The sequence below is a fragment of the Orycteropus afer genome, unplaced genomic scaffold (assembly GCF_000298275.1).
Source record: "Orycteropus afer afer isolate SDZICR_OR568_19922 unplaced genomic scaffold, OryAfe1.0 scaffold00313, whole genome shotgun sequence".
Classification (NCBI taxonomy): Eukaryota; Metazoa; Chordata; class Mammalia; order Tubulidentata; family Orycteropodidae; genus Orycteropus; species Orycteropus afer.
The window spans coordinates 2858320-2883964 of NW_006921900.1; the positions used below are offsets into that span (position 1 = coordinate 2858320).

General features: G+C 41.2%; 1 protein-coding gene across 1 annotated transcript; it reads right to left on the bottom strand.

Annotated features, from left to right (window-relative positions):
* Positions 1–1336: 1336 nt before the first annotated feature.
* On the bottom strand, positions 1337–25055 carry WDR61 (WD repeat domain 61). Its single transcript, XM_042782429.1, has 11 exons — positions 24990–25055; positions 21766–21816; positions 20832–20859; positions 18013–18118; positions 17467–17639; positions 11207–11355; positions 10918–11011; positions 7516–7609; positions 5486–5578; positions 4707–4785; positions 1337–1426 (listed from the first exon to the last, which is right to left on the bottom strand). Exons 2-11 carry the CDS (start codon positions 21775–21777, stop codon positions 1337–1339), a joined length of 918 nt encoding a protein of 305 aa, XP_042638363.1. The 5' UTR covers positions 21778–21816; positions 24990–25055.
* Between the last annotated feature and the right edge of the window lie 590 nt (positions 25056–25645).

Genomic DNA, 25645 nt, shown 5'->3' on the forward strand with positions numbered 1-25645 from the left:
GTATGAAAATCAGTTAACAAATGGACCACTACTACCAACGTGTTCTGTTTCTGTGCTGTGACTGCCTAATAAATTGCTAGAGAATGACTATTGATGATGGAGCAAATTTACACTCAGCTCCTTTCTTGTCACGTAAATGAATTTGGAGGGTGTTGCTTAAAATTTTATCCACCTGTAATTTGTCACTTTAAAAATAAAACTGAGCTGGTACAAGAAACAAGTGGCACTGTTTTTTTTTTTAAGAGCACAAATGAATGAAGTGCCAGTTTGCCCTCACATTGGTTGATAAAGTGTCAGACAGTGGTGACTGCTATAAAGAAACAGTAGAGGAAGGTCAAGGGTGGCAGGAAATGGGGAAGCCAGGCCTTTATGAAGAGGTGACACCTGAATAGTGACCTGAATGCAGTGAGGGAATAGGCCTGTGAAGGTGTGAGGGAGGAACACTCTAGGCAGAGGTAAGAGCAAGGACAATATGGTAAGAGGCAGGAAGAGAAGCAGTGGGTTATAGTGAAGAGTTTGGGCTTTATTCTAAGGATAATAGGGGTTTGGAGGAAAAGTGTGACATGACCTAAGACATAGAAAGTTGTGATCAGTAACAAGCAACAAGCTTCAGAACGTTACCTCAAGTGCTTCCAATTAACATGCAGACAAGTCCTAAAGAGGCTGGTGAAGACAAAACTCTTAAGGTACAGGTACTCTGGGATAACCAAGGCAAGGCTGGAGTTCAGTTATTAACAAGCACAAGCCTGTGCTTAGGCACTGTGAAGACAGCAAAAACAACAACTGGCCCTCTGGCATCTACCCAGTGACTACAGACATCTCTGAAATTAACAGGGTAAAAAGCAGAGTGTTGCAGGGGACATTTTTAATAGAAGAGTGTAACAGAAAGGACTACAGAGTATTTCCTCACAAATATTCAGGATCCCATTCTGAAACAGATGAGCTTCCTTATCTCAGCTTTTGGGAGTTGGCTGCTGTCCTCCACTGCATGAGCCAACCCTCTGGAAGTGTTATCCCGTATCTGTAAGCTAGAAAGTTTAGTAAGTGCCTGTGTCTCTTCATCTCTAAGGCAGCAGATAGATGATGATGCTGATTCTCTCACTGTTCTGATGGTGACAGGGTAAATGAAAAAAGATCATGTTCAAGAATGTAGGTGTTTGCATTAAGAACACTTTAAAGTATGAACAGCAGTTCCAATAAAAGATTTATATTATCTACAAAATATAAGCCTTTGCTACCATAAATGCTCTTACTTCTTTTAAACCTGAAAAGGTAAGGAATGTCATGATCAATCTGTACATTTTCGTTGCAGCATTGGCCTGGAAAAGTTGGACATTTAAATTGGACAATCATAGATGTGAATTTCTTGGTCATCTCCAACAGACACAATTTTTGAACCATTTCCATTGTATTTTACTCCCCAGACCTGAAAAAAAAAAAAAAATCCAATGACTTTATTAAAAATGAAGATCCTAACTTCTCATTATACTGAATCTAGAGAGATGAGGATATTCTAGTATTTTCTGACTCAGTGACAATGGCCCCTTTAACCAGGTGTCTCCCATTATTTAATTATCACTCCCTTCCCCTCCCCTACTCAGAAAATGACCTTTCTAAACACTAATTCAAGATATCTACCGACCTTTCAAAGATTAAGAATCCAGGAGTGGCCTAATACCATGCAGATGGAACCCATAAGGAACCAGCGTGGGCTCTCATTTTTGTTTCCAGGAAGAAAAGGCCCCTGAACTACCCTGAAGTCACTGCTGACAGGAACGATTGACAACTGTGCTCCTTACCTAACTCCTTGCCATGCTCCTTGCAGTCAGTAATTCTCACCGTTATTAGAGCCCAGTGCAGCCTGTCAGCTCCCAGAAGCTAAACATGACACTGTGATCATTGACTGCATTTGCTATATGATGTATTAACAGATTGAAACCTGCTTCCCAGACAGAATTAATGTGGTTGGAGTTTCATCAGGAATAAATTATTTTTGTTTCAATTTTATTATTGGTGAAAATACAGCAAAACTCACTCTCATTCCACAGTTTATAGATGTAATAATCAGTGATGTTGGTTAAACTCATTCACATTGTGACAGCATTCTCATTTCTGTTCCAGTTGTTTCATTTCCATTTACTTCATCTCCCTGCCCCTTCCCCCCAACCTTCTCACTGGTGCTTTAAAATAGCTGTTGACCCTTTGGTCTTACATAATTTTTTTTTTTTTTTTTTAAGTATTGCAATACTCAAGGGTGACGATCTTCACTCTTTGGGCTAAACTTAAATAGTTTAAAGGTGACTTTGGGGATAGTTTCAAGGTTTGAAGAATAACTCAGGGCCATAATCTCAGGGATTCCTCTGGAAGATCCAGTAAGTGTGGATTCTTTAAGAATTTGAAGTTCTGTTCCACATTTTTATCAGGATTAATTTATTATGTTCCTGATTAGAATGTCAGATAGTGGTAGCCAGGCACCATCTAGTTCTTATGGTCTCAAGGTGCAAACGAGGCAGTAGCTCATACAGACAATTAGTCTTGTAGTCCAGTTTCTTCTCGATTCTTGGGTTTCCTTCTTTCTCTTTTGGTTAGTATCAGCATCTACAGTCCTTACATTTCTTTCTTTTTTTTCCTTTTTGGTATTGTTGCAAAACTAAGGACTAACTTTCTGATGATCAGGAGCCAATTCTGAGTGGTGAGCTTGTCACACTAACCCTAAGACAGGGCATTCTAGCCCTGGTTTTAGTGTTCTTGTGATAGGCCAGGTGACAGCCCTGAACAGCTGCCTACAATTGCATGCCAGACTTCCCCCCCCCCAGAACAGCATTACTCTGACCTCAAACACAATGTGCACCACTTAGTCCTCAAGTAGAACATAAGGCCAGGAGTAGAATGTCAACTTTATTAGCAATAATTTAGGGTTAAATGTAAAAATGCATGAATTGTTAACGTTAAGTTGCATTCCAAAGAGGGGAAATCTATAGGACCATCATAGAAACATTTAAAATATATCAAAAATCAACTTTATACTGACATTTTTTTTACATACTGACTGGTTTCCTAAGACTTGATTCTCAGAATAGCTGGGACCAGCACAGGCCTCACCTGGGAGCTTGTTAAGAATGCAGAATCTCAGGCTCAAACCAGACAGAATTTAAGCAGATTCCTGGAGAGATTTATGTGCACATTAAAGATTGAGAAGCACTGTACTAGAACATTTTTACCATTTCATATTCACATCAGCAAAGATAAAAGACTCCTCTAAGAACAGTTTCTCCTTTCTCTGCTAATTTAAACACTGAAATGAGTGTTTAAGATCATAAAGCCAAACAACCTATAAGAATTACCAGCTTCTAGTATATTAAAAGGAGCTACAGTGGTATAGTGGTTAAAGCATTTGGCTGCTAACCAAAAGGTTAGCAGTGGTTTCAACCTACCAGCTCCTCCACAGAAGAAAGATGAGACAGTCTGCTTCCATAAAGATTTGTTGTTTGTTCTTGCCAGGTGCCAACAGGTGTGCAGGCTTTGACTCATGACCCCATGTACAACAAAATGAAACACTGCCCAGTCCTACATCACCCTCACAATCCTTGCTATGCTAGAGCCCGTTATTGCGGCCACTGTGTCAATCCATCTGGTTTGAGTGTCTTCCCCTCTTTAACTGACCTTCTACTTTACCAAGCATGATATTCTTTCTTCTCCAAGGACTGGTCCCCTTCTGACAAAGTAGGTGATTCTGGCTATTTCTGCTTCTCAGCTGTATTTCCAAGACAGATTTATTTATTCTTCTGGCAGTCCATGGTGTTTTCAATATTCTCTGCCCACACAATTCAAATGCATCAATTCTTCAATCTTCCTTGTTCACTGTCCAGCTTTCATGTACATATGAGGTGACAAAATAACCATGGTTTAGGTCAGGTACATCTTAGTCTCCAAAGTAACATCTTTGTTCTTTAACACTTTACAGAGTTTTTCTGAAGCAGATGTGCCCAATGTAGTATGTCGTCTGATTTCCTGACGGCTGCTTCCATGGGCATTGACTGTGAATCCAAGTAAAAATGAAATCTCTGACAACTTCAATCTTTTTTCCATTTATCATGATGTTATTTATTGGTCTAGTTGCAAGGATTTTTGTATTCTTTATGTTGAGGCGTAATCCATACTGAAGACTGCAGTCTTTGATTTTCATCAGTAAGTGCTTCAAGTCCTCTTTACTTTCAGCAAGCAAGGTTTACAGCCTTGGAAACCCTATGGGGCAGTTCTGTCCCACAGGATCATTATGCATCAGAATCCTCTCAATGGCAGTGGGTTTGGCTTTTATACATTAAAAAAAAAAAAAATCATATCACTTCTTTGAACAGCTCCCAAAATGACAAGTGGTGACTGTTTAAGCAATGGCAACTCCCAAGAAGGGAGGTCCTTACTGAGCCATCCACAAGCACCAGTTGTAGCATGTTTCAAAGAAAGAAGGTATTTAAAGGCTAGGGTGCATAGCGCTATTATGGCTGACAGCACTTCCCCAGCCTCTGTGTGCAGTGTACACAGGAAAACTGGCCATGCTGAAGTCCAAGGAGATTGAGCAGCTCAGTTCCAGGGGTCTATCAGGCTTGATAAGTTCAGCAGCAAGGTTAGGAAAAGAAAGAGTTGGGCACAGTGGTCAGATAGTATGAACAATCCAAAGACAAAGAAGTTTAGATACTATGCCATACCTGATCCTGGTGATCAAAGAAGGTGTGAACACAAGTCCTCGTTCCAACATCCCAAACTTTTACACTTTTGTCAGATGAACTATTTTAAAAAAGTGAATATCAGTATCAGAAAACAGTTTTCAGACTGAAATTGGAAGGAATCCAACCAAAACTTTACATGTCTTCACCAATATTCTGCTTACCTTCAGAGTCCCTCCCCCCATGTCTGTATGTACAAGTGGTTGACCTGGGTGCCAGGAGGTGGCCAGGGTGTCAATATCACTGAGTGGATTGCCCTCCTCACAGGGCAGCCATTTTCCCAAAACTGTGATTGGCCTGGCCTGGAGTGATTCAGCATGGGTGTCAGACACATCTACTTATTTCCAAATGGAAAGCAGTCCTTTAAAGCATCAAAAGAGCTTTCAGAAGGCTTCTAGAACCCAATCTGCAATGCTTTTCATCTGCCCACTGTATGTTTTCCAGTTATGTTGGCCACGCTGGGCCTGTTTAACACTGGGCTGTAAAAAGCACATTTTACAAACAGATTTACATAGTTTACGTTACTATTGTAACACAGGTACATCTTAAAGTAAACCACAGGTGGATGCCTAAATTTATAAGGAAATACTGAGTTTCACTGTTCTAAAGAATGCACTTTTGTTCAAGCTGAAGACAATTAACTTCACTACTTAAATAAAAAGAAAACAAGGACTATCTGAATAAAACAAGGGTCATAACATCTTTAAGAACACCATCCCCATCTTCTTAGCCTTTTGGAAATGGCTAAGAATCATAAATACCTGGAAACAAAGTGAGTGTCATCAGGACAAAACGCAACATTCAGCACCCAGGACGCGTGACCACTCAGCGTGCCAGCCAAGTTGGCATGTTGTCTGAAATGGGACAAATTCCAAACAAAACGGAAATGTTAATTTCTGGAATACAGTCACAAAAGTGGAAGGCACAAGTGGCCGATCTGGGCCATTCAATTAGACCAAATCTGCTATCTTTACAGGACAGTGTTACTCTAACAAAATCTCCCTTGTCAATTAAGTGGCATCATTCATTGCAGGAACAAATTTTTACAGTGGCACTAACTCAAAGTGTATTAATGCCACCAAAAGCAAAGAATAAGATCCACAAGAAGCAGAGAGCTTAAAAGCGCAAAATGTGTTGATGGCTCAACACGTCAACTCCCAAGATGAAGAAACTGAGAACCAGCAGAGTGAGCAGACCACTTTAGGACAACAGCAGGTTCTGGTCCCTGCATGCACCTGCACCCCTGGAACGTGAGGCCAGTGCCCCATGTCCAAGGAAAGTGTCTAGATGCCCTCATTTAAAACACATGGGCCTTTGATAGGCCATTTTTAACCTAACCAAGAGCAAGACAGATCCAATTACTACAGCCATTTTCACTATTTTAAAAAGCCAAATCAAATCACCTGTGGCAGAAGAACAACTTTAAGGCCTCACTGAGGTCAGTGTGTAATTTGACAGCTCAGCAGTTTCACCCCTGAAACACCCAGCAGAGTACAGCAGACCTAGCCAGGCACCAAGAAAGGCAGCCTCTGTGAGATGCAGTGGGACCATGAGAGGGTTAAAAAGCTGCCCTGAGTCTTCAGTATTATGCCTGTGGGCAAATCACCACCTCAGCTTGGGTTTCTCATCTGCAAAATAGGGACACCAACCTATGCTCATCCATCAATGACAGAGTGTCAACAAAAAGTCTTATAAAGTAGGATATTTAAGGGATTGCTACTATTTATGCTGGCTGTACTACAACAAACAAGCACAACTTCAGAGAGGTAGCTATCCCTCTGGCCCTAGCATCCTCATCCAGCTAATTCCAAAAGCTGCAGTTCAAATTCCAGGTCTGTCTGACAACGTCTTGCCACTCAAAAGCTGCCAAAAGCAGGCTAAAAGGAGTGGTGTTCCTACTCCCAGATCTATATTCCAGAAAAACTCTCCCAGGCTCCTAAGAAGACATGACCACAATGTTCATGGCAGGGATGCATGCAGCTGGGGGCAACTTGGGCATCTATCCCCAGGAAAGGGCACAATGGGATGCCTGTATTCAGGGGGTAGAGGGCCACACTCAGAGCAATGAACTGGAGGCACCAGGCAGGAAGGCTGTGCAGTGTACCAAGTCGAAGGGTCCAGGACACACATCCAGCACAGCACAGAGAGTTGTGGGAGTGGGACAACATGGCAGGGGTGAGAGTGGGGACTGGGAATGAGAAGGCAAAAGAGAGAAAAGGGCCTTACACAGGGGTGCCCAATAATAGAGAGCCATGGAGTAAGAATGATTAACCCACCTCTACACCTGCAGTGAAAACACAGCAAGAAGGAACTGCACTGGGGTCTCCCAGATAGGTCTGCAGTGAGGCAGCTTCTAAGCTGACAGTTCCCTATCTAGGGCAGAGGAGTGCCTCCTGAAACAGCCCCACCCCTAGGAAAAGGATGTTCTAATTTTACACCGCGATAGCCCATGGCTCCATTTCCTCACCTATACACTACTTACCCAAAAGAATTAAAAATAAGCGAGCTCCATAAGACATAAGATGCCTAAGAAAAAATAGCAAGTATCTGTACTACCAAGTAACCTCTGTACGTCTCCTCCACTGCAACCCTGAGGACACATTCTAAGCTCAAAGAGAGGGCACTGAGTAGGGAGGAACCATGATCAGACATGGGTGTCTGATATGACCTGAATACACAGTAGAAGAGGGAGTAGCACACACCCTAGGGCGCTTCCTAACTATTGTATTATACTGTTAAGTATTGTTAGGGGACACAATGGGCATCAGTATTAATTTGACAGTTAACTTACACATCATAGATTTTGATGTAGCCATCATCTGAAGCAGTGACAAGGAGCTGAGAATCCGGAGAAAAGGTCAAGGAACGAATGGGCATAGCATGGCCTGGAATGTAGAAAAGCCCTTGTTAATTTGGTAAATCATTGTTTCCTCACTGTCTCCCCTGTCAGGCCTCCCAGATGACTATGTCCCTTTTAATGATCATGAGTCACTGAGTTGGACCAGGTGCTCCAGTCAGAAAAGGGAGGGTTACTGACTGGGCTCCTCTTCCAAATTTTCTAGAAACATCCACAGGGACCCTGGGCCCTCCTCCTGGAGCATTTCTCCTTAGTTCCCCTCTCTGACCAGCTGGGCCTCAGCATAATTTGCTTAAAGAAACTCCTCTGCTACAAATAATGTCCAAAGATGGAAGTATGCCTTGCTTCTACTTTGTAAGACTGAACAAGTATTTTCCCTATCAAATCATTTGTTGTAGAGTAGAGGATAAATTGAGGAGGCAGTATACTCACTTGGTTGAAATAAAAACAGTATAAAAGAATGTATAGTAAGAAGCCTCCCTCCAACCCATGTTTTTCCCTTCCATCCCAGTCCTCCTCCCCAGAGGCACCAGGGTTGCAAGTCTCATATTTTTTGAATATATGCAAATACTTACATTATTTCTATAAAAATATATAGCTACATATTTGACACAGAACTTACAGAGCAAAAGAAATTTAAAAGACATTTATTTTTTAAAAAACTAGCGTAAAAGCCAAATGATAAACAGGAATATGGGCTGAACATTTACATCAGGTAAATACATTCCTTGGAGAGATCAATCATGGCAGAAGAAAAGGGGAGTATTTGCACAGGGAGACAGCTTGGGGGACAGGAGTGCATGGGAGGGAAGGACACAGGGAAGAGGTAACTACGGGAAGGAAGTGGGAAGAGAGCTGTTACTTTGTGGGGAATTGTAGTCAATGTCATGAGACAAAATGGGTATGAACTGCTGTATGGAAAATGAATTTGCTCTGTAAACTTTCACCCAAATCACATTAAAAAAAAAACCAGGGTAAGACTAAATTATAGGGTTTAGTATTACACATTCAACAGAGAAAATATAAAAAATGTAAGGAAGTTTACTGGTTTTACTGATTACAGGATCATGGAGGAGAGAGGACATGGGAGGAGGGAGAAAGAAGAGTGTGACTGGGACAGGGCACATGCAGGGGCTTCTGGGATGGCTGGCATAGTTTTATTTATTGACATGGATGGTGTCACCTTATAAAAATCCATTAAGTCATCAACTTGATTCATGTGGTCTTTTTTGTATCTGTGTTTTATGTTAGAATAAAAATATATATTTTTTAAATCTGTACTTTTTTTAAAAATTTGTACTTTGCTTTTTCCATTTTAACTACCTCAGAGCACCTGTTTTTCACTGTGTGGATGTACCTTTCGGGTTACTTCTGATCCTTTGTTATCATGACACAACAATGAATAATCTTATACATGTTATTTTGAACATGTGACTATCAATAAGATAAATTCCTAGCAGCAGAACTTGTGAATGAAACCATAAATTCACTTTTAATTTGACTAAAAAAAAAAAAAAAAACCCCAAAATCACGGCCATCAAGTTGGATCCAACTCATAGTGACCCCTCCTTGGGTTTCCGAGGCAGTGTCACTACGGAAGTTGATTGCCCAACCTTCTTTCTAAGAAGTGCTGGTGGTTATGAACCACCAGCCTTCTGGTTAGCTGTAAAATGGCTTAGGCACTATACCACCAGAGCTCCTTTTAATTAGGCAGTGCCAAATTGTTCTGCTGAGAAAGCTGTACCAATTTACATCCTACCAGCAACATGTAAGTTCCTGTTTCCTCACATCCTCACTAATACAGTGTGTAATTAATCTTTTTGATATTTGGCAATGACAGGTGTAAAATCATTTTGGGGCAGTTTTAACTGCCTATATTTAAAAATGTTAATCTGAAGTGTTTGTGAAGGGTCCAGAAACTCCTACAATTCTTTTGGAATGCAATATAAAAATTAAACATGTTTCTGTTCTCAGATCTCTCAAGTCACTTGGGACAGAATGACTTAGATATATGCTATAAGGTAGATAAGAAATTAATTTTCTTTCATTTGTGTGGGCACCACAATGTAGAGACAGGCAGTCATCCTAAGGTATGCTATGAGTGGCCTGTGTGACTCCCAAGCAGGAGACACACACCAACAACATCAGTCAGGGTAAGGAAAACCACTGACTTCAAACATGAGACTCAAATGGAAAAAGTCACAGAAGAAGATGCTCCATATTATGGGGCCTGATTTGCAATCAACCTGCTTTTGACTTAAACAGTTCCATGTGTTGTGTTCCAGGATTTGTCATTTGAGTTTTATTTAGCGATGATTAACAACTTGGGCAGCTAATGTGGCAAAAATGTTTCATACTATTTAGTCCAGTTAATTCCATTTCTATAAAAATAGTCAAATGTATACAAAGATGGGATGTTTACAAGTAATAGCAAAAATAAAACAGAAAGCAGAAGTCCAGTAAGACAGAGCTGGCTAACCTATGGTACATTTACATGAGTATTATGCAGCCATAATAATGAGGATGGCGCTGGACCGGGCAGTGTTTGGTTCTGTTGTACGTAAGGTCACTATGAGTTGGAACCGAACTGACAGCACCTAACAACAACAAGAAATACCTTAGAACAAAGGCTGGCAAACCTCTTCTGTAAAGGGCCAGAAGGTAAATATTTTAGGCTTTGCGTGCCACATACAATCTTTGTTACATATTGTGTTTAACCCCAATATATGTAAAAATCATTCTTAGCTTGGGGTCTCTACAAAAACATTTGCCAACTCCACCTCAGATGAATGTTTAGTGCCTTGCACAAATATAACATTTAAGTAAAAGTCTCAGTTATCATAGCATGAATATGGTCCCAAATTGGGCAAAAAAGCATGACCATAGAGAAAACCAGGAGACAATGATGTTCATGTGGTGCTCTCTGATTAGCAGGTGCACTGATAGAGATTGAGGGGAGTGGGGACAGTACTTTCATCTTCTTCAAATTATTAACAAAAACAGAATTTTTCTTCCAGTCACAAATAAAGTTCTTTAGAAATAAACGTGACAGAAATGAGATACTCATATAGTTAAGCCATATTAACACATAAATAAAACGTAAACCTGTTCACCAAAACTAGCTTTTAATACTAGCATAAGAACTAATGTGTCCAGGTTAAAATTACAATGACGACTCAAACTTAAAGGCATTTCACATTCCCCACTGAGATGGACAGTATCTTACACCAATTTAATGCTCGCTTGCCATTTAATGGCATTTTTAATTAAAAAATTTTTTTCCTTCCTTTATTATCTGATAATCTAGTTTGTATAAAATAAAATAATGAGCCATACCTTCCAGCGTGTGCAGAAGTTTTCCAGTTGCAATATCAAAAATATTAATGATTCCGTCGATGGCTCCACTGGCCAGATATTTTCCATCAGGACTCTATGAGAGAACACATGGAGAAGTGGGCAGTTTGAGACTTCACGTTGTGAAGCCATGCACCATCCCCACCAAACAAACTAATTCTCTGGCTGCAGCTCTAACTGGCTGGCTTCCAAACCAATGTGAGAACCTGCACAAATGTTTAGAGGAGTAAGTGGAAAAAATTAAAGATAAGAAGAAGCAGTATTTTCTTACATATGCAATACTAAGTATGAATTTTCCTCTTGTGTCCAAAGAATATTCCTTTTTACCACTTTCCACACCAAAAATATTCACTTTCCCCACATGAGTTCCTGTGGCCAGATACTGGGAGTCAGGAGAAAAGGCCAAAGTCCAGGCATCCACTGAATAGAAAAAAAGGAAAAGAATACAATGAGAAAAGATAAAATAATTTTTCTAAAAAACTAACGTTTTACCAAAAATAGCTTTTAAAATGGAGAAAGGTATCCTGATTCAGAAAACTATGTTTTAAAGATGTTAATTCTTTACCAATTTAGCTTAAGAGCTTCTTACATTTTAACAGAAAGAGACAGAACAATACCAAGCACTGGTGAGGATGAGGAGAAAGTGGAACTCTCATACATTGCTGATGGCAATGTTAAATGGTACAACCACTGTGAAAATCAGCTTGGCTGTTTCTTAAGTTAAAATATACACTTACCATATGGCCCAGCAACTCTCCTCTAAGTATCTACCCAAGAGAAATGAAAACGTATGTCCATGCGAAGACTTGTATGTGAACATTCATAGACTATTACTCATAATAGCCCCAAACTGGAAACAACCCAAATGTCCCTCAACTGATGAATGGATAAACAAAATGTGGGATATTCTTACTACTGATACATGCTATAACATGGATGAACTTCAAAAAACATGCTAAAAAAGAATGAAATACGATTTCATTTATGAGATTTGTATACACACACACACACACACAATTTATATATATATACATGTATATATATGTTGTTGTTATATGCCGTCGAGTCGGCCCCGACTCATAGCGACCCCTCCTTGGGTTTCCGAGGCAGTATCACTATGGAAGTAGGATTGCCCAACCTTCTTCCGAGTAGTGGCTGGTGGGTTTGAACCGCCAGCCTTCTGATTAGCAGTCAAGTGCCTTAGGCACTATGCTACCAGAGCTCCTGTATATATATGTACGTACACAAAGGCAATTAGTTTTTAACTTACACTATACAACTTAGTTACCTCTTAGAGTTATATTCAAACGTTACTTATGTACCACAGAGCTTCTGTGAGGGTTCCCAGACTCACATGCAGCCTGGGTAAACACATGTACTTTGTTTACATCTGGAACACTGCTGACTGATGATGCTTTGGCATTTCTTTACTCAGCTACGCGGGAACCTCAGAGTTAATCTCAAAGAGCTTTGGGTATTGGGTCAGGGCCTAGAAGTGAAGAACAATCTGGTTTCCTTCTACCCGTCCTCTGCCTGCCTGGGCCTCCATGCCCTGCTCACTCTTACAGGGTAACATCCCCTACGTCCTGCCCTCTCCTGTACCTGCCTGGGGAACTGTGCTCATCAGATCAAACGGGAAGAGAGAGAAAGGCTCCTCCCTGAGCCACCCTCCTCATTCCTTTGAATAGAACTCAAAGAAGACACATGTCCTCTGCCTTTTTAACTTATAGGAAAGTGAAGGAGATGCCCATGAGCTTGAGATGCCCATGGGCTCCAGCACAGAATGACCACTACCACATGCCAGGGTGCTTTTTAAAATAAAAGTTTCTTGAAAATTTTAACACACATATTAAAAGTAGTAATAAATCATTTAACTTTATCATTTTCCTATGAAATATTTCTTTTAAAGATGGAATTTACTTCAATACTCAATTTACCAGTAAGACCTAAATAAATCTTTTATAACCAAATCTTCAAATAGCTGCTTTTTAATATCTTCAGACCTAAAGACAGTAGCATTTACTCTAAAAGGATTATGTTTGTTCCTATTTTAAATAGCTCTTTACTAATGATTAGGAGCTCTGGTGGCATAGTGCCTAAGGCATCTGACTGCTAACCAGAAGGCTGGCAGTTCAAACTCACTAGCCGCTCCTCAAAAGGAAGGTTGGGCAATCTACTTCTGTAGTGATACCGCCTCGGAAACCCAAGGAGAGGTCGCTCTGAGTCGGATCCAACTCAACAGCAGTGAGTTTTTTAACTAATGATTACTAGGAAATCTGATGTTTACTCTTGTAAGTTTAATAACAAAACACTTATATATTTTTACATTTCCCTATTGTTTGACAATATGGAAACTTTGAGTACCAAATGTCCTTATACTCAAAATAGAAGAAACAATGTTTATCCCTCAATTAAACCCTGCATTCTAAGTTTTTTTATGTTAATATTTTATACGATAGATATTTATTTAAATCATTAAGTTCCTCTTCAGGACTGAAAACAGTTGCTTCTCCTTATCCTTGGGCACCGTGAACTATGTTCACGATGCTGAGAGGCTCCTGTACCGGATTTTCCCCTTTGTTCTTCAACGCTGGCTCACTTGGAAAGCTACAGCCTGGCTGAGATGCCAAATGCAGCATCTTCCCTTCACCTTTGCTTTCTTCTACTTCTTTACTTTCTTCTTCTCGTTCTGGGCATTTTTCTCTTTCTTTATGATAGTTCATGTTCTCCACATATATTTTCAAGACAGATATAACTTGTTGTTATGTGCCGTCGATAAACCTAGGTCTAATGAATGTAAAGAAAATGGACACCTAAGATATAACTTAGGTGTCCATTTTCTTTACATTCATTAGACCTAGGTTTATCAAAGTATTTAACTTTCAGATGAATTCAGCTGCTCTTTAGTTGTCAATAGTAATGCTTGCTTTTATGATTTAACTAAATAAGTATTCGTTGTTTAATGGCCTGGTAGTTTTGTGCAGATTCCTATCCAAAAATAAAATAAACTCAATCCCTTTATTTCTCTCAGTATCTTTCTCTTTCGTAACCAATGCTACCTTGCCATAGTTGGAAAATATCTGGCATAAGGTACTGCTTGTTAGGGAAGGCAAGTTGGAGAGATACACTATCCTTTTACTTGTAAATAATCCAGCACTCGTTTCTGTAGATGGGGTGTACCTGGGGCCACAATCATGCAGTGACCTTAACCCCCCAGGTCCCAGGAAGGTGCATGTGCCCAAGATGAAAAGACAGCAACAGATCTGTTCTTCCGCCTCTTGTCTTAAATGTTCCTTAACTATATTTCAGAATCTTAATAGCCTGTGTGGGCTGGCCTGGGGACCCAAGTCTTCTGCAAGCAATGTAAGCAGGTGAAGTGCACACACAAAGAGAACCTCCTGAGGAATGAAAGTGTCTGGAGATCTTTCTCCAAACACACATCCCAAGGCACACACCCCAATAACTGTGATTCAGTGGCTTCAACACAGGGACTAGGCATGCATATTCTGCAAAAGCCCTAGTTGTAAAGCTCATAGACATGGAATATTGCTTCTCAAGGAAAATGCACTCAGCTTCCAGAAAACTCAGTCTTCTTACAAACTCCAGGACTCTATTCTTTCCAACATAAGAACAGCCTATAGTGGCTACTGATAAGTAGTGGGAGGCAAACTCACCTGGTGCCCCAATCAAAGGAATTCTGTTAATGAAACACCTAAACAGCTTTTCCAAAAATCAACCACCTCGGAAGGAAGGTTAGGCAATCTACTTTCATAGTAATACTGCTTCGGAAACCCAAGGAGGGGTCGCTACGAGTCTGGTCCGACTTGACTGCACATAACAACAACAACAAAGCGGTGTGCCAGAGATGCCCTCTAGTGGTCACCACTCATTCTGGTAGAGGAGGCTCTGCTCATGAACACTATGTGGTCATTTACAACATAAGTCTAATAGGAATCCTCAAGTGTCATGCTGTTTTTTCCACATTAACCCAGTCCACTGAAATCATCAATTTCCATCACCCTAAAAACCAAACCAAACTCACTGCCCTCGAGTCAATTCGACTCGTAGCAACCCCTCCTTGGGTTTTGGAGGTGGTCTCTCTACAGAAGATTGTTCAGTCTTCCTTCCGAGGAGTGGCTGGTGTGTTTGAGCCTCCAGGCTTCTGGTTGGCAGTCAAGTGCCTTAGGCCACCAGAGCTCCCTCTATTACCCAAGGTGATGTTTATCAAGGCTGATGGACAAGATTATGCCATTTCTATAGTACTTAAAAAGAAAAAAATAATAAAGAAACCAATGATTTTTGTGTCTTTGAACAGTTTCGTATCAACACATAATGGCACTCTAATCACAATTAATTGAGATCACCATTTGACTGCTAACCAGAAGGCTGGTGGTTCAAACCCACCAGCTACTCCTCAGAATGAAGGTTGGGCAATCTACTTCCATAGTGATACTGCCTCGGAAACCCAAGGAGGGGTTGCTATGAATCAGATCCGACTCGATGGCAGTGAGTACAGTGAGTATACCATGATACAGACCTATAAGAACATAGTGATTTGCATTCTAGACATCTATAGGACAGTGAACACACCAAATCAGAATACAGCAAACATAAAACTCTGGACCCTCCAAATACACACCCACAATCCCAAGGTGATGATTCTGAAATCCAAAAGGCTCTGAAAACTGTTTTTTCATAAGTGTAGTACCAAAATTCATTTGGTAGCAAAGCTTAATCTAAACTGATACAATGCTATATATAGCTTTTATTTATTTCACTTAATATTCATGCTTACAGGTAGACAGGCTAAACAAGCATGTATGGGTAGGTAAAAGAGCATACACCCATGACCATATATAAGGAGCTCTGGTGGCATAGTACCTAAGGCATTTGACTGCTAACCAGAAGGTTGGCGGTTCAAACCCACCAGACATCCCATGAAAAGACGACCAGGTAATCTACTTCCATAAAAATTTACCACCTTGTAAACCCAAAGTGGGTCGCTATGAATAGGAATTGACTTGATGGCAGTGAGTTGTTTAGTTTTTAGATATATAAGTCTGGCAAATGATATTTCTACATATGTTATTTATATGTGCTACAAGAATGTTCATATATAAAACAGAGTTAACAGGAGGCAAAATTATGATAATAACTTCTTAGCCATAGCTAAACACCTTGAGGGACTTAGTCACTGGACTTACAGGCTCATAGGGGGACATCAAGCTCAACTGGCATAACATACTATACAAAAACATTGTTTTACATCCTACCTTGGTAAGTAGCAACTGGGGTCTTAAAAGCTTGCAAGTGGCTGCCTAAGATGCAACAATTGGTCTCTCCCATCCAGAGCAAAGAAGAACAAAGAAAATCAAAGATATATGGCAACAATTAGCCCAAAGGACTAGTGGACCATGTGAACCTCAGCCTACATGACCCTGAAACCAGAAGAAGGTGCCTGGTTACCACAGTCAACCATTTGAAAAGGGATGAAAATAAGAGATCCTGGATAGAGTCAGAGAAAAATGTGGAACAAAACTCAAAATCACAAAAAAGACCAGGCTTACTGGTCTGATGGAGACTGGTGAGACCCCAAAGACTATTGCCCCTAGTCACCTTTTGGGCCTGGAATTGAACTCACTCCTGTGGCTTCTAAACAACAGACAGGTCCACAAGTTGAACAATTACACCAGGTAGGTACACTCCTTAGAAATCAACCATGGGAGATCAGACGGGCAGCAATTGCACAGGCAGAGCTCAGAGGGCAGGAATGCACAGGAAAGAAGGATGCAGGGAAAAGGTAACCACAGGGAGGAAGTGGGAAGAGTGCTGTTACATTAAATGATTGCAATCAATGTCATGAAATAAAATGCATATAAACTGTTGAATAGAAAATGAATTTGTTCTGTAAACTTTCACCCAAAGCACAAATAAATAAATAAATATTCAAGAGTAGCTGCAGAGCATTGAGGATGAGAAAGACAGAGAGAGTTACATGGGCAGTACAAACAACAAATATGAACCCCTTTGTAAATACAAAACTGAGTTGTCAATGAAAGCAAACATGGGTATAGGGACGGATAGATGGGTGAACAAGCTAAACAATTATGTATGTCTAAATGGAGAGTGTATCCAAGATCATATACAGGGTTGGCAGACAATGGGCCTCTCGAAGAGTATGAAGGGATGGACACTGGGAGGAGGTGACTGTGGGGAGGAAGTGGGAGGGGAGCTGCTGCATTGTAAATTTTGGTCAATGACATGAGACAAAGTATATGTGAACTGCTGTATGAAAAGTGAATTTACTCTGTAAATCTTCACCCAAATCCTAAAAAAAAAAAAAGAGTAGTTGCAGAGCTATTAGTATTTGATCATAGTGCTGTGCCCAACCCCACTGAAGGTACTATGGAATATACAGTTCACACACCTCTACTACCCTTCTTAAATCCAAAAATTCTATGAAACTTCCCTGAGGGTTTTGGGAAAAGGATCATGGACCTTAATTATTTCCTCTAAAAGTAAAACTCTTACCAGGTCCTGCATCAATAGACTTTATCTGTTTGCCATTTTCCAAGTCCCAGAGACGAATGTGAGCATCAAGAGAACTGGATGCAGCAATGGGCAGAGTGTGGCTGATGTCCACAGACACCACCCCCAGTTGATGTCCCTCCAGACTCCACTGTAGGTCCAGCCTCTCATCACGCCTTCAATGGGGGACAGAGACAAAGGGATTTCTTCACTCACAACACACTGTACCTGGCATCTGAAATTCCAGGTCCCTGTGACCCATATTGCCAATGGTCTGTGAAATGTAGAATCAGAAAGGAATTGGACAGTCACAGAACACCAAATGAAGCCAGGTTTTAACTTTGGGAATTTTTTTAAAAAATTATAGGGCTTTAATAGTGAATAACAACAACAACAAAACAGTGAGAAAAAACAGCTGCTATTTTATATTGCCATACTGTTACTACTTTCTTGCCTACAAATAAGTTAGTACTTCCCTGATTGCAACTCGGGAGTCCAGAAACAAAAACCAATTTTTTGAAGCTCTATGTCAGAGGAGAGGGTGCTCACCATTTCCAGACCTTCACCAGGTCATCCAGGGAGCCTGTGACCACCGTCTCAGAATTTTCTTTCTTGTTTGTCCCCCAGGCAACCGACCAAATGGCATCATCATGGGCTAGAATGAAAAGTGCTTCATTTAACAAGTCTTTCTATAACTTCTAAATCTAACATCATAAGATGAAGCTGAAATCTGTTCCAACAACAATTCTGAGGTAACAGTCACTTGTAACCATTTTATAAAGTGCTTTCCCATACAGTTTGTAGTGGGGTCACATATGAAAACTGGAAGTTCTAAAGAAATTCATTTATCAGGTAGGGAGGCAGTAATGGAATCCAAGTCCTTGCACTCTAAATCCAATGTCCTTTCTACCTTAGCATGCTTCCACCACACAGCAGACTGGAATGGCAACTCACTTGACTAAAAAGTGAAACCATCAGGGGCTCCTTTGTCCCCTGCAAATAAAGACCTAAACTTGGCAAGAGATATCTCTCAGAGATCCTTGGAAACCAGTAGGCAGCTCAGCTGTAAACAATATAGGCCTAAAAATAAATACTTAATATGGCATGAGTTGCCTTTTACTATCTTTATTATACTTACTGGGTGGCCAATTATTACATTAACCCTTTTATATATTCTTTTCTATATAAGAATTATCTGAATTGCAACAATCCCTTGAAGTGGGTAGTATTAAATACCATCCCCATTTTACAGACAAGGAAATCAGAGGCTTAGAAAGTAAGCTCACTCAAAGTCACAAAGTTAAGAAGGAGCAGAGCTAGAATTCAAACCCAACCTCTAATCACTAAAGTCTACAAGCTCCAACTTCGGTGGGCCTGCACATTGTTGCATCTGCAGAAATGGCATGGGTATGTGTGATAAGCATACATGGAAGCTTTATTCACACCTAGTCGCCATTCTCCAGTGCCACTTTTCCAAAACATGTCTATAAGGGCATTCAATTTCAACAATATGGAGCCCTGGTTAAGTGTTCAGCTGCTAAACTAAAGGCTGGCAGTTCACACCCACTAGCTGCTCTGTAGAAGAAAAGACCTGGTGATTTGCTCCCATAAAGATTACAGCCTATGAGTCAGCATCAACTCGATGGCACACAACAAAACAACAAACTTCAACAGCTCTGAGTTACATACAGGTACATGGCTTCAATTACAATACTATATAAAGAAAAACGTGGTATCAGGATTGGAGGAAGAATCATTAACAACCTGAGATATGCAGACGATACAACTTTGCTTGCTGAAAGTGAGGATGACTTAAGGCACCTACTGATGAAGGCTGAAGAATACAGTCTGCAGTATGGATTATGTCTCAATATGAAGAAAACAAAAATCCTCACAATTGGACCAATGAGCAACATCACAATAAATGGAGAGAAGATTGAGGTTGTCAAAGAATTCACGTTGCTTGGTTCTACAATCGATGCCAACGGAAGCGGCAGTCAGGACATTAGACGACGTGTAGCATTGGGAAAGTCAACTGCGAAGGAACTGTTCCAAGTGCTGAGGAGCAAGGATATCTCCTTGAGGACTAAGGTGTGCCTGACACAAGCCATGATATTTCCAATCGCCTCATATGCATGTGAGAACTGGACAATGAATAAGGAAGACCAAAGAAGAGTTGATGCTTTTGAGTTGTGGTGCTGGCGAAGAATGCTGAAAGTACCATGGACTGCTAAAAGAACTAACAGATCTGTCCTGGAGGAAGTACAGCCAGAAAGCTCCTTGGAAGCAAGAATGGCCAGACTTCACCTCACCTATTTTGGTCATGTTGTCAGAAGGGACCATTCCCTGGAGAAGGATGTCATGCTTGGTAGGGTGGAGGGTCAACGAAAGAGGGGGAGGCCTTCAATGAGATGGATTGACATGGTGGCTGCAATGATGGGCTCAAGTATAGCAGGGATTGTGGGGCTGGCGCAGGATCGGGCAGTGTTTCATTCTGCTGTGCATGGGGTTGCTATGAGTCGGAAATGATTCAACAGCACTTAACAACAACAACTAGCTACTTATACTAGCTAACTTGGAAGAATGTTTTTGGTTTAAATTTTAGCCTACCTAAATGTTATCGACTTATGGTGGAAGTGCTCTGTTAGGCATTCCACAAATGACACCAGGCTTTACCTAACTCATCCAGGCTGTGGTGAAGAGACAAGACATAACTTCTAAATCCAATACGATAAAATGAACAGTCCATGCATAAATGCTTCTCCTTTTCAGATATGAAGCCCTGTGGGCTATGTTCCCCAAATGGACTCTAACCTGTTTCCTGCTCCCATTCCTGTTACTGCCACTGCTACACAATCCCCAGCCCTCCCACATACTCACTGGCCTTGAGAAAGGTCCTCTGTGGGAGTCTCTGCAATTGTTGCAACTAAAGGAGATCCTGTCATCCACTGGGTCACACAACGACCCTCCTGTAAAGACTCTGAGGCAAGTTCTGAGTTCAGGGTCAGACCCAAGTTTACCTTCCACATGAGCTGGCATAAACAGAGCCCTGAGGCTCAAATCAGTTCCTTCTCTCACTTTGGGAGCTGGGAGGTCAGAGTTACGTCTTCCTCTGGTGGGAAACCTTTCCTCAGCCTGGAGCTCTCTGTTCTTTCATTTGACTGCTACCTTTTTCTTTTTAGATAGTTTTTCAATTTTTGTTATTATTGTTTGTTTGTTTTTAAGTGTATTTGTTGCTGGCTGCCTCTGACAATCCCTCTCTCTGCAAAGGAACTGCATGTCTGGTCAGCATGACAAATGATCTTAAAGAAACCAGGGACAACACAGCTTTTCACAGGTGAAATTGCTTCAACAGGCAGGCTACTTACCTTGCTCTTGTTTGAAGAGAATACTGTACTAAAAAAGAACAGAAGCCACATTAAACCACCAGTCAGAATTCAGGTATCCCCCAGCCCCTCCCTAAAGTACCCTCAGGAATCCAATTCACCCCTATTCACTATTTAGTCACCATGGTATTAGCTACTTCCCCTGATGTCACCTGAAAACCCCTTGATCCCTGCTTATGCAGGATTTGTAGATTCAGATTAAAAAAAAAAAAAAATCAGTGCTCAAAGAAACTAATATTCCCCCTTCCCTGACCCCTATCCACTCCACACACCCCTATCTGTTTTCTTTTTCTGTTCTGACCATCAGGAAGCTCAGAGCCCAGTTTGTAGGCTAATTTTCATGGCTACATAAGACCACACAGCCTGTATGTTAACTTTGTCCCCAAACTTATGATATGTTTCTCCTCATTCATCTCTATTCTAATCTATTGCTCTGCTTTTTTTTTTTTAAAAAAGCAAATTATTTCCAACTTCCTCAATTCCTCTGTAAACTGTGGGAAAGACACAGATAAAATAATCCTACTGTTAGATGCCACTGATTCCAAATCATGGTGATCCTATAGACAGAGTACAACAACTCTATAGGGGGTTGAAGGCTGTAATCTTTACGGGAGCAAACTGCCACATCTTTCTCCCAAGGAGCCACTGGTAAGTTTGAACCACTGACCTTTTGGATAGCAGCCAAGCACTTAACCACTGCATTACCAGGGCTCCTCATAATAATATTATTAGTGTTGTACATTTTGTTAGTGCCACCTAACCCTGTGATGGCCAGGTTTCCCAGGGTCATCCAGCTCTTCAGGAGCAGAGAAAGAATTAGATCTCAGTTTCCTGACTATAAATGCAGACAACCAAGTGGGCTCAATTTGCCAAAGAACAGACCAACTGATATTCTTCCCCTTGCCATAGGCCTTACCTGATTGGTCATCTCCTTAACCAAGGATGAAGGGCTAAAGGCCAGAAAGCTCTGTGGAAACATCAGCATTTCAGTCAGGGGGTATCATCAGGACAAAGGGGGCTACAGGAGATTCCCCTTGACCAAGGAAATAAGGTAACGCTTTGTTACAGAGTCACTCCAACACCTTTCTATGGCTCAGTCAAGGGACGCTTTTTACAACCCCTACCAGGTCAGCTGTGCTGCTGACTTAGGGACTCAATTAACACCTGCTTCATCCCATGGTTTCCACTCCCCAAGTCTGCCTATAGAGTGAGACCTGTCTCTGTCCCTTGCTGCTCTTCAGAGAGACAAAACCACAGGTCCTTTAATTTAAAATATTATTTATTCAAAACTCAACAAGCAAACTTAGGGAACCCAAAGATAGCAAAGTTCTTACAATCCATGCAGGGATCTCATGACTATAGGAGCCAGCAAGTATGTAAACAAGGGAAGGAGGTAGAGGGAGACAGCTCTCTCAAAAAAGGCATCAAAGTCTTCAAAGACTTAGCTAAACAAAGACCCAACTTACTTTTTTTACAAAGAAAACCAAGAACATTTTACCTAAATACAAAAACCAGATCTGAGATAGAGTAGATATGTGCTCCTTGATTAATACATTATAATCAAGATCTAGCGAGTCTAATGTAACTACCATAATTTCAAAGTTGTGAAGAGCTTAAATACTATCTTCTCAGGGTATAAAATACCTGTGATTTCCACTGATGATACAGTCACATTGTTAATACCAAGGTTTACTGCCTATATTCATAATTGAAGGAAATGCTAAATTTCAGTTAGCAGCTAGGAAATGTGAAGATAGAAACATAATTTGCTTTTCTCATTCAAGTTCATGGCCCCATCAATTTTATCCACAAACAAGCTGGGAGACCATGTAGTTAAGGTGCCTAGGTTCAGGTTGTTGTTGTTGCTGTTTGTTAGGTGCCGTCAAGTCGGCTCCAACTCATAGTGACCCTGTGTACAACAGAACAAAACACTGCCTGGTACTGTGCCAGCCTCACCATCCCTGCTATACCTGAGCCCATCACTGCAGCCACTGTGTCAATCCATCTAATTGGGGGCCTTTCCCTTTTTCACTGACCCTCTACCTTACCAAGCATGCTATCCTTCTCCAGGGAATGATCCCTTCAGGTTACTTGCTTTAAATTTGCAAATCTAAAAAGGTTCTTGTAATGCTCTTCCAAAATTAATAAGAAAAAAACAAAAAAAAACCTATCTCTGAATTCCGGAATCATCCTTGCCTAAGAAAATCTCAATCAGGTTACTAGTGTTTCATTCATTTGTGACCCAAGAAGTGGGCCATGCCTAGAAGAGGAAAGACAGGAAAGTTCAAACCAGTTCTGCTGAAATGAAGGGCAATTCAGTCTGTTTGAGCACCAGTCCTTTGCCCTGTGAACTACAACCCTGCTAATCTGGGCCTCACATTTAGCAACAGAAAAACAGCCTCCAAAAAGCCAGTATCCTTAAAACAAGGGTGTGAGTCTATCAATAATGAGTTCACATGTGAGCATGGACTATGTGTTTGGTCCTGTTTTAAATACTATCATGGACTAGCTCACTGAACCCTAATCCTGTTTAGTACATATTCTTATTACCATCTCTACTTTCCTGATGAGGAAACTGGAGCTGAGAGAGATTAAGAAAACCTCCCCAGGGTTAGTCTAACACTAGAAGGTGGATACAAACTTGAGGACAGGCTAGTAAGCTACGTTACCTTTTACTCCAGTCTCTTATCTCATCACAGGTATTTTCACAGCTAAAGGCCCATTTCAGTGTCATCACTAGGGGGGTATGGATCACATTTCAGCAGAAATTTATTTTTTTATAAAAATTTCCCTGTAGTTAGTTATAACAATAAAAACATTTTTTGTAAGCCCAGTTTACATGTATCAATATACCTACAAGGCTAAAACTCTATGCTGATTTACTTTTTGAAACTTCTAATGCACTGGGTCAGAGCTGTCATTACAGTAATTCTTCGAACCCATGTTATTGTTTTCGATTTCGGCAGCTGTTTTCATAGTCACTGATTTTGTCAAGTTTTCTGGTGTTTTAGCTATAATATTGTGGTAATTAGTATTTGTGAACCTATATCAATAACTTTTGAGAATGAAGTAGTAATCAAAGGAGGAGAAAAATAAAAACACAGGCTTCCAATCAGTTATTAATGTTACAATTAATTAATAGTTGTAATTCAATGTATAAAGATTTTACAAAACAAATTTGCTGTTAGCATTCATATCTTCTAAGGAATATTATTACATTTACAACTATATCACATATTCTATTATTAAAATTGGTAATAATAAACTTTACTAAGGATTCTTTATAGGAGCTCTGGTAGCATAGTGCCTAAGGCACTTGACAGCTAACCAGAAGGCTGGAGGTTCAAACCCACCAGCCACTCCTTGGAAGGAAGGTTGGGCAATCCTACTTCTGTAGTGATACTGCCTCGGAAACCCAAGGAGGGGTCGCTATGAGTTGGGGCCGACTCGACGGCACATAACAATAACAACAACAAGGATTATTTATAGTCTGGTACAAGAGGAGGTCCTTGGAGGGTGGGTTTGTGACACCCTAAGTTACTGCACTGGGTGACACCCCTAATGACATCACTGACCCATTTCTGCCACTTTCTCTCTTTCAGGGAACTTCCTCCTAAATTCCCAGGCAGAATCCATTGCTTGTTCCTCAGTAATTTCAAAGAATGCTACATCTGCCTTCATTCAAATACTCAGGTAGGTCAGTTACCCAGAATACTACATGGTACCCGAAGTAATGAGAACCTAGCCTGTCCAGTGATGCGGAGCTCGCTACCTAAGAAAAGAGCATGTTTCACTTCTGAAAAACTTTGGTTCAAGACAGTCCTTGCATTTATAGCACCAAGACCTTCCCCGCGGATGAACCAGCTCTAATCTCGGGGCTGCTCAGGACATTCTCAGGATACAAGAGGAGGCTACCTACAGGCCTTCCCTCTCCCATCAGGCTCTGCACACCTAGGGGCAGCCGATGTAAATGGGGTCACATAAGCTACTTTCAGGCACCGAGGCCTGGAGCATCCCTGAACAAACCTGCTTAGAGGCAGCCTCATGGCCACCCTCGCTCACCCGCCCTCCAGATCAGGCCCTCAACAGCCCCAACCACGACCATCCCCAACAGCCGTCACAACCAACTCACCACTGCACTGCCTGCTGCGCTTCTAATGCTCCGCGCCGCGCGACTGCGACGCGCGGCGATGAGCTAACGAATGGGCGGGGCTTATTTCCGGGCCTCGCCCGCGGAGCACCGGCTTACGCCGCAGCGCCCCCTGCAGTGGCAACGGGGCTCTTGGCGTTCGCAGAGGTGGGTGGGCGGGGACAGGAGATAGGGAGACCACGCCCTGTTCACGCCCACTACCTCTGAGGCGTGGACGCTGGAAACCAGCTGCCTGTAGTGCAGTTTGAGATTCTAGTGACCATGTTGTTGTTATGTGAGTCAGACCCGACTCATAGCGACCCCTCCTTAGGTTTCCCCTGCGGTATCACTACGGAAGTAGATTGCCCCATTTCCTTCCGAGGAGTGGCTGGTGGGTTTGAACCGCCAGCCTTGTGGTTAGCAGTCAAATGCCTTAGGCACTCCCAGAGCTCCTTCCAGCGGTCATAGATAGGTTTAGGCATTTGCGTTTCAGTTTCTTGGTTTGTACTAAACCAGATTAACTAACTAGATTGGACTAAACCAGATCCTTGTAGGGTTCCATTGCTTAAAAAAAAAAAAAATCCATGAAAGAGAGCTTTACTTTTCAAACTGTAAATCACCACACATTTGTGGGAAAGAGATCAATTTATTTGTATCCTGAATACAT

What these genes read in the sequence shown, in the direction of transcription:
- WDR61 (XM_042782429.1), bottom strand. An exon ending in TCTCTTCAAACAAGAGCAAG is followed by an intron (nt 18,119 to 20,831) that starts GTAAGTAGCCTG and finishes TTTTCATTCTAG; the next exon opens with CCCATGATGATGCCATTTGG. An exon ending in GACACTCACTTTGTTTCCAG is followed by an intron (nt 4,786 to 5,485) that starts GTATTTATGATT and finishes TTTTTAAAATAG; the next exon opens with TTCATCTGACAAAAGTGTAA.